We start from the raw sequence: 9147 nt of genomic DNA on the forward strand, positions 1-9147 counted from the left end.
ATGAAATGTCCTTCAGCCCCCTTAGCATTTAGCCCTAAAGATTCTGCCCTATTTACAGAATGGAAGCTAAATGCTGTTCTCTTAAAGTGGAAGGAAAGGCCGGAGAACAACGTACCTGTTCTGATGTTGGTTCCCTTTTGATGTTCTACACCCTGCAGCCATTTCTTTGAAATCAGCATCTAATGTGACCACAAAGCTCCGTCTGGTATGTGTGTTTCTGTCGGCCCACGATGCTGTTCAATTCCAATGCACTTTCAGCTCACCCATCCATAGTCCCAGGATGTTGTCGGGCCTGCAGAAGGTTTACAGGCCTCAGCAACATCGGAAAGCACTGGAGTTCTGCAGTCACATGACCACAAAATAAAAAGAGTAAAAAATGTAGATGCCCGGTAAGAAGAAACAGTCTGTGGAGAGAATAACAGCAAAGGGGCATCGACATTAAACAGCTATGTTGTTCTCTTGACTTTCCTTCCACTTGAAAGCCCAAGGTCCTTTTATCCCACTATGATCCAGCCTGTAAACACAAGAAATAAAAAAAAAAGTACACTGCGCCCTTAAAATCAATAAATTCTACCCTTGAGCTACTACCTTTAAATAATATAACAAAAATCATTAAGAATATAAGGAAACGGCTAAAAATATATATGCAGTGCAAATCAGTATTACTTTATCAACCTCATATTAATACTTAATTTGTGTAAACACAGAACCTGACCATGCGGACCAATAAGAAGCGTTGATTACTTCCGGGACCTGGTCCCAAGCTCAGAAGCGCCAGTCATGTGACCATGCTGACCAATGAGCATTTGCAAGCTTTATGCTCATTACAAAATTTCATGCTGTGACGTGCTGTATTTGGCATGCTACACAGCCTGGTGAGGGGCATCACGTAGCTAACCGGTGGGGAGCTGTGAATAAGTAATTGTTTTCACATTCACACCTGAGCATATGTGAAATGCGTCAAGAATGCGAAATGGCCTTGTACCATTACCAATCAATGGCACCTAAACCGTGGCTGGGAAGACACAGGTTTTTCCCTCTGCGTTTGTACAAGCACAGATGGGGGGGAAAAAATTGTGGAACATATGTTGCAGATTTTGCTACATGCACTACTTTTCTGTGTCTGTTACATGTACAGGAACCAATTGAAATCAATGGGAATGCGTGTGAACACGATACGCACTTAGGTGTGCATGGGAATTTATCAACCTTGCATGCATTTACACATTTATTTATATTAGTTTTAAGTTTGCATACACTTATTTATTCAATAGAGTTATATAACATTGCACTGATGTTTTTTAAGCACTTCGTTATATTCCGAATGCTAAAACAATCGGCTCAATTCACAAAGCTAAAACGGGGACCAGGATCCCTGTCTTAAATAAAAAAGTGACAAATATTTTAGCTTAGTCCAATGAGAGTTGACAATTGCAGTCACGTGGCGTATAATATAGATCCATGTCCTTGTGTATAAAGTTTCCTGAGTTGAGTCTCGCGCAAGCCGGTGTTCTAGCGAAATGGACCAACCCCTTTGTGACAGCTGTCTGCCGCTGTAGCTGCTTAATCATCATGGTGCGGGGTCGGCCCCGCCCTATAATTGATGATCAGCCAATCACAGTTAAAGCTGTCACATTGAACGAGGCTTGAAACGCAACCTACATCCGGTTTCGATTTATCTGACATCCTGTGCGTTCCACGTGACCTAATCTGAGACACGTCATCCAGCGCCGCTATTGGCTGGAGCTTAGTAAACACCGGAAAGCCGGATCTAGAGGAGGAAGGTGTCTGGCACTGTCAGCATGGAGCTGGACGATCAGGAGGTGCCGGCCGCCAAGCCCGAAGTAGAACTGGACTTCACCAGCTTCCTGCAGGAGACAGGTGACCGCATGGGGTGTCTGGAGGAGGGACGGGTCCAGCTGTGCAGCGGTGATTTTTTGGCTGCATTTTGGGATCAATGTTCTGCATGTGTTTTAAGGTGACCACACACACACAGCGATAAGATTCATCATTTGATATGGCTATTATGATCCATTGAACCTGGCATTTGTTTTTTGTAAGCTCTTGATCAATTCCAATCTGGCAAGGCGATTGGCCGCGGTGTATTTTTGTCAATCGCTTCTGATCAAACAAACTAATATCTGCGTGTGTGCCAGGGAACCAATCGTAACACAGGCCCATCAAATCATTTAAATGTTTCGGATCGAATTTTCAACCAGTACCTTATGCGTTGCATCGTTTTGATATTTTAATTGACGATGACTCGCCTGTTTGCAATTGTATCTAAATGGATCACAAATCACTATTTGGGTGGGAATAGGTCAAAAATGCGGCAGGCAGAATCTGGAGCGGTTTCCCATAGCAACCAATTCTCTTTGTAGTTTGTTCACTTAAAATGGGCCTTTCATTAAAAATCACCTCAACATACAGCTCTGCATGCTAACATGAAATCATCTTACATTCTTTTACAAATAGTTCCCCCCCCCCCACTTCCTGGTCCACTTTAGCACAAATGATGTAACCTTCCCAGAATGCAATGCTTGGGCAACATCAGCAGAGCGTTGCTGGGAAATCTCATCTGTAATCTCATGAGATCTCAGGGAAAGGCATTTTCCTCCAAACGTTTCTAAGACCTCATTCACATGGGGCTCACGGGGGGCGTTATACGCCCGTACACGGCCTATCCCGGGAGGGACAGGTGCTGCGTGTGATTGCAGCAGCCTGTTCTTCCCTATGGGAGGACGCGGCTGTTCGCTGTCATAGGCATCCTGTCTGCGTCTAAGTGCGGACACCCGGGCCCGCACAGATGTGCAGTTCGCATGTGCATATGACAGCGTATGGCCACGTCCTCTCATAGGGAAGAACAGGCTGCTGCTTGCAATCACACGCCGCACCTGTCCCTCCCGGGATCGGCCATGTACGGGCGTATAGGCCCAGTGTGAATGATGTATTTTTTTTGTCATTTTAACGATAAGGGTAAAGTTCCTCTTTAAGCTTTGAAAATTTAAAGCTAGAAGCTGATGGGTTACTATGGGCAGCTACTCCAGATTCTGTCTGCCCAAGTTTTGATCAATTCCCCTCTCTGTGTATGGTCACATTTAGAGGGCTGCCCATCTGAGCGGCCTTGCAGACCTTCCTATTCCTAGGGTTAGTCCTACTATCATGTGCCAAAGGCCTTGCGGCAGGAATCCCAGGTGGGTCCAGACAAATGTGGATGGTAGCCACATCTGTCCTGTGGTTCAGGATGTGTGTGTGACTCTCCTATTAAAAATGCTTAAAGATGAATACATTTTATTAAATCATGGTTGCTAGGTCGCCCTGGCTACAAAAAAATGTTTTTCCCCATGCGGCCAGGTGTTTGAGCATTTTAAAATGCAGTTTCATGGACTGCAGTTCTGCTGGCTGTCACTAGATGGCGCCTAGTAGAAAACGTATCCATTTTGGTTGGTTTCGCACCTAAGCGTCACTTTATTCGCGTATGCTAGGTCGCATGTTTTTGTGAGCAGATTTTGGCACATCTATGTCAATGAGCAAAACGCGCTGTGATACACATGCAAATAATCGCAACACGTGTTTAAGCATTTTCTATTGAGTCCATGGGACAAAGCGCGCTGAAATCAGCCCCAAAGTAGCTCATGTATTTCATGCGTCAGGCGTATTTCTGCTTGCGACACAACACTGACGTGCTCTGGAGTCATAGACATGAATGGGATACCTAATGTTGAGCTGTTTGTCACACTGATTTACAAGTGACGAAGTTTAGGTGGGTCACTAGATGGCGCCTAGTAAAAAAGGTGTACAGATACAGTGTATAGAATGTGATGACTCGGGGACCTTAGACCGCTGCAGCAGATGGGAAACAAGGCGGAAGGGACCGGTCTAAGAGCAAGCTGGCTCAGAGGATCAGGTGAGTATAACTTTTTTTTTTTTTCTCGCATCCCTAGACCAAAACGAGCACTTAACCCTTGCAGTGTGGGTGTAGCCCCATTGCAAGGGTTACACATTTTTTGCCCAGAGTTCTTCTTTAATAGATGCTCCTAGTTTGTTCATACCTGTCTCTCCATCTCTCTCTGATCCAGACAAACGACAGTAGATCAAGAGATAAGGTGTTTGTAGCAGATTTTATGGTGTGAGCTGGGAGAGGCTGTTCCTCCAGTGGTAAAATGCATTCTATCCCCCTATATATTTGGTTGTATTGGACAGAAGAGCATAAATAAATTGTTCACTTTACATTGAAAATATTCGCTTTCGGCATTTTATTTTTATAAGAATACCATTTGCCAGAAGAAAGAGGCGTATTCAAGTTCTTAGCATTCCCAGCTATTGGTGTTCCTTGATCTTCCACTGGAGGGCGCTCGTGTTCCAGTCTTCAGAGTTTTATGGAAGGGCCGTATGTGATCACTCTAAATCAGTGGAGACCAGCTCAACGTAGATAATCTTATCTGTGTTTGTTTTTGTATTAATCTTGTATTTATTACATGGTAGCAACCATATTTGCTATTTAAATTTCAAAATATACATCGCTCAATCCCCAAAGTCAGACAACACTGACCCAACCAGTCACATCAATTAGGTGCAGGCCCCAAACATACATGCTGAAATTCCAACGTATAGCCGCACATCCGACAGTTCATAAAAATAAATCCGATTTCTTGAGAGTTCATACCATCCAAGTACACGGCAATATCATCCCACACCGATCCCATAGACCTCTTGTATCTCTATGATTAAGCCTATTTGGTGCGTGAGAGGCTATGGGATCCGTGTGGGATGATATTGCTGTGTACTTGGATGGTATGAACTTTCAATGAATCTGATTTATTTTATAAACTGTCAGATGTGCGGCTCTACGTTGGAATTTCAACCATATGTGGTTGAAATTCCAACGTAGAGCTGCAGGAAACCAGGTCTGCTTTGATCAATTCTGTCTAATTGCTGAAAGTCTGTCTCTAATGATGTCAAGCACCCAGAATGCACCTGGTAGCCAGAGGCCTGTCATTTTTGCCTTGGCAGTGACATGAAGATCATAGCAAAGATGATAATTATAAGAAAAAAATGTTTTGGATATTTTGAATGTGTGCATTATTTATTCAGATTACACGATAGATATTTTTATATACCAACAGATCTCCTAATAACGTCACAGCTGTCCAGCTTTCCGACCAGACACCTCGAGAAGCTCGAGGCAGTTGTCTATTAGCCAGTTCTTATGGTCGAGAGACTGGTCCACATTACTGGCCCATCCCTGTGATAGGTGGCTTGATTGTCTAATTATTAGAGATGGGAGGAAATTGGGAGCTGGTTGAAATTTGCATAATAGAATGCTCAGGGTTTCTTTTCCTAGGCTGCTCAATGCAAACTAGAGCTGCGGCTAACGATTATTTTCAAAATGGATTAGTTAGCCGATTATTAAGTTCGATTAATCGGATAAAAATTAAAATTTTAAAAATGGCTCCAGTGATGGGACTACTAGTTTGTATTGAGATTGCAGTCCATCACAGGCGCAAGCGTGCAGCGGTGGAAGTAAAAAAAAAAAGAAAAAAGTGTGGTGTGCAATATAGTGAGATGAAAAGTGTAAAATTATACAGCAATGAATGCAGAATGGCACCGGCTATAGAGGACTACAAATCCCAGCAATAGTACATTATACAGCACAATGCATTGCGCTGTATAATGTACTATTGCTGGGTTTTGTAGTCCTCTATAGCTGGTGGTATTCTGCATTGCGCTGTATAATGTATTATTGCTGAGATTTGTAGTCCTCTATAGCTGGTGGTATTCTGCATTGTGCTGTATAATGTATTATTGCTGGGATTTGTAGACCTCCTATACAGCGCAATGCAGAATACCATCACCTATAGAGGAAAAAAACAAATCCGAGCAATACATTATACATACAGTATATAATGTATTGTTGGGATTTGTATTCCTCTATAGCTGATGGTACATTGCTCTATATAATATACAGCACAGCACAATGTACCATCAGCTATAGAGGAATACAAATCCCACTATCCCAGCAATACATTATAGAGCACCATGTGGGTGGGAGGGAAGTGCCGGCTTACCTGAGCAGTCTTCCAGCAACTTGCTTCTGAGATCGGGCCTGTCTATCGGCGGGTGGCATCCGCCCACACCTGCTCCTCGTTACTTCTTCTCCCCGCGTCCCTGTGCCGATTGTGGATGTGGGTGGGCGGTGAGCGTGAGGCGGGGAGGAGGTGTGGAGCGTGGATGCGGGTCTGGCAGCGGCGAGCGTGAGGTTGGGAGGAGGTGTGGCGCGCAGCGTGTGTGGAGCCGTGGACAGGGCCAACCAATCGGAAGCCGATTAATCGATGATTGAAAAAGTTGACAACTTTTTCAATCGCTTTATAATCGATTAGTTGTTGCAGCCCTAATGCAAACGCCTAAAGGTCCTTACTATGTCATGCCCATAGTGCTTAAACCTTCATCTGTCTACTGACCTAATGTAGGAAAACGAGGTACATTTATTCATTGTGGAGAGATGAAGGTAGACGAGCTGCATAGAGGTCTATAGGGCTCTACCGTGAAGGTGGTCAACGGAGAGAGGACCTCGGCAAGGGATGTAAACAAACGTGGTAGGTCCCAGGTGTTGGATCTTGGTAATGGTCACCATATACATTATAATCAAATTTCGATTTACCAAACCTATGTAATATGAGGACCTAAATAATCTATCCAATCAGGCAGGCCCTTATACTACATGGTTGCTGGAAGATCTAAAGGAGATGGTACAATCCGATTGTAATGTGAGCTTTAGTATGCAGCTATGGAGGGGAAGGGTGGAATTGGTGCTGGTGAAGGTGCATTTATTCAATGCATTTGTTCTGAAGCTTCCAGATTCTGAGTGACAAATCCATTCACCAGGGCAGAGGGTGCAGTAATAACTAGTCACCCCATCATATTACCTGCACCATGTTATTGGGGTGCCAGGCGTTGGCGGTGAGCTGATATTACATGCGCGGCCAATCTTGAAGCACATTGCCTGATATTTAGGGAAACATAAGCTGGTAGTAATATAGAATGGAGCTCACATGCTTTAAGTCACTTGCTACAAATGATTTAACTAAAACTGTAAAATTGCCAGTGTCCATTGCTTGTGTTAGTATCAGAAATGCTGGAGTTGGTAAAGGGGTTTTTAAAAAAATATTTTCTGAAAGACCCCAATAATGGCCTCTGTACTCCCTTTTCCCTCAGCTTAGTGAAATAGGTGAAGCCCCGCTTACTTCCGTCATCTAATCCTGTGCAAGCAAAAATACTGTTTTTGTTTTATTTTCCTTCCACGTGATTGGATATTCATTGCACCACATTCCTAAGCTACCGTGTTTCCCCGAAAATAAGACACTGTCTTATATTTTTTTTTTTCCCCAAAAAAACACACTAGGTCTTATTTTCAGGGGATGTCTTATTTTTTTTTTTTGGTATGGTAAGAATGAGAATAATACTGTTGCTCTTTCTTTTCCTACTGGTCAGTATCGGTAATGCTGACCCCTTTCTTTCACTTTCACAGGCAGAGTGCATCTGGTATCACTCCGCCTGTCACAGTAACTAGCGATATAGAGGAAGCATCTGCTAATGTGTCTCTGCTCCCTGTACCACTCCGGAGGGAGTCCCCTGTCATCCCTTTAATACAGTATGTCCCTGCAGGCTAATACCATCTCACCTGCTCTTCAAGTTACCCCTCACATGCTACCACCAAACTAGGTCTTATTTTCGGGGTAGGTCTTATATTACAGGAATCTTGAAAAATAGTGCTAGGTCTTACTTTCGGGGTAGGTCTTATTTTTGGGGAAATGGGGTAAGTGAAACTTCCCCCGGCTATGTGACTGTGTCAATGTAACATACTGTTCAGATTTCACATGCATCTTCTGACTGAGGGTGTCCATGTACAATCTTTAGGCTTACCAATATAAGGACAGACTTCAAAAAGCCATTCAGTTTGTTTCCAGCGTGCAGACTCTTACGTTGCATAGTTGGGGGCAGATCTAAAGGTGGTTGTACAATGTACACAATATGTACGGTCATCTTTAGGTGGCCAAAGACAGCGCTGGATCCGGTGAGAATCCTCCGCAGACACCAGTAATCCCACCAGATTGCTGTCAGTGTGGAGTCTATATTCCAGTATCTAGAAGTTGATGTTTCTTGTGACTGGTTGTCTAACCTCATTGTGTTTTCTTTTGCAGTGGGTACCGCTCTGACAAGCTATGGATGGTTCATCCTTTTAGGCTGCATCCTTTTGTACATTTTGAAGCAGAAATTTTCATCCAACATTAGCTCGCTCCTCACAACCACACGGACAACGACGGCAGGTATTTCACGACCTCTTACTTTCTTACCAGTCTATAATGTTTTCAATAAATATTCAAAAAAAGGAAATCTGATGTTTTTATGTCTTTCCTTTTTTTCCAGGTCTCTTTTTAGTAGAAAGTGATCCATAAAATGGTGGATTATCATGAACGTTCTTATGTTTGTACTATGTTCTTTTAGTGCTGTGGTGATCAGACTCTTGTACTGTATGTTATTATACAGGATTTATATAGCGCCAACAGTTTGCTCAGCGCTTTATAATAATAAGGGTTGTACTCAGCACAGAGTGGCATGCTGGTACATCAGGTGGTGTTTAGGGGAAACCCCTTGCTTTTACTACAGTAGCTTCGAATCTGAAGGACAATAGTTACTGGGGGTTACTGCACAGCAATACAGTTTATCCTATGGAAGGAATTAAGACCTGTCCAGTGGTTCGTAAAACTAGTGAATCCACTGACGTATGGGGCCCTTATAGCGTATGATGACACCTGCATGGCCCTGAAACATTGCATGTTTTATTGTGTGACCAGTAATGCAATCAAAAGAAACTCTCTGTTTATGCTGAAATGTTGAAACGTGTTAGCGGTTGAGCATACATGGGGAGAAACTTAACAATAAGTATTTGCTCCATAAATACCCTTGGAGTGCAGCTTTTTCTGGATTTAGTTATAGGCGATGGCCCGCTTGTTTGCCTGCACCTGGGATGCAATCACAGTACAAGCCAGTTTGGGAATTTGAGCGGTGTTTTGCTGTGATTTACCTAAGCACACTATGGATGTTGAACGCGTGGCCTCGGCACCGCAGGAAGGAAGGCTCTGCCTC

General features: G+C 43.5%; 1 protein-coding gene across 1 annotated transcript in view; it reads left to right on the forward strand.

Moving 5' to 3' along the window:
• Positions 1–1692: 1692 nt before the first annotated feature.
• The window catches only part of SELENOS (selenoprotein S), a 21563-nt gene continuing 14108 nt past the window's right edge, over positions 1693–9147 (forward strand). The window contains exons 1-2 of the mRNA XM_018566765.1: positions 1693–1881; positions 8202–8327. Of these exons, the coding sequence (XP_018422267.1) occupies positions 1803–1881; positions 8202–8327 (205 nt within the window). The 5' untranslated portion in view covers positions 1693–1802. The remainder of the gene's footprint in view (positions 1882–8201; positions 8328–9147) is intronic.

Source organism: Nanorana parkeri, unplaced genomic scaffold, assembly GCF_000935625.1.
Source record: "Nanorana parkeri isolate BGI_ZX_2015 unplaced genomic scaffold, ASM93562v1 scaffold973, whole genome shotgun sequence".
Taxonomy (NCBI): Eukaryota; Metazoa; Chordata; class Amphibia; order Anura; family Dicroglossidae; genus Nanorana; species Nanorana parkeri.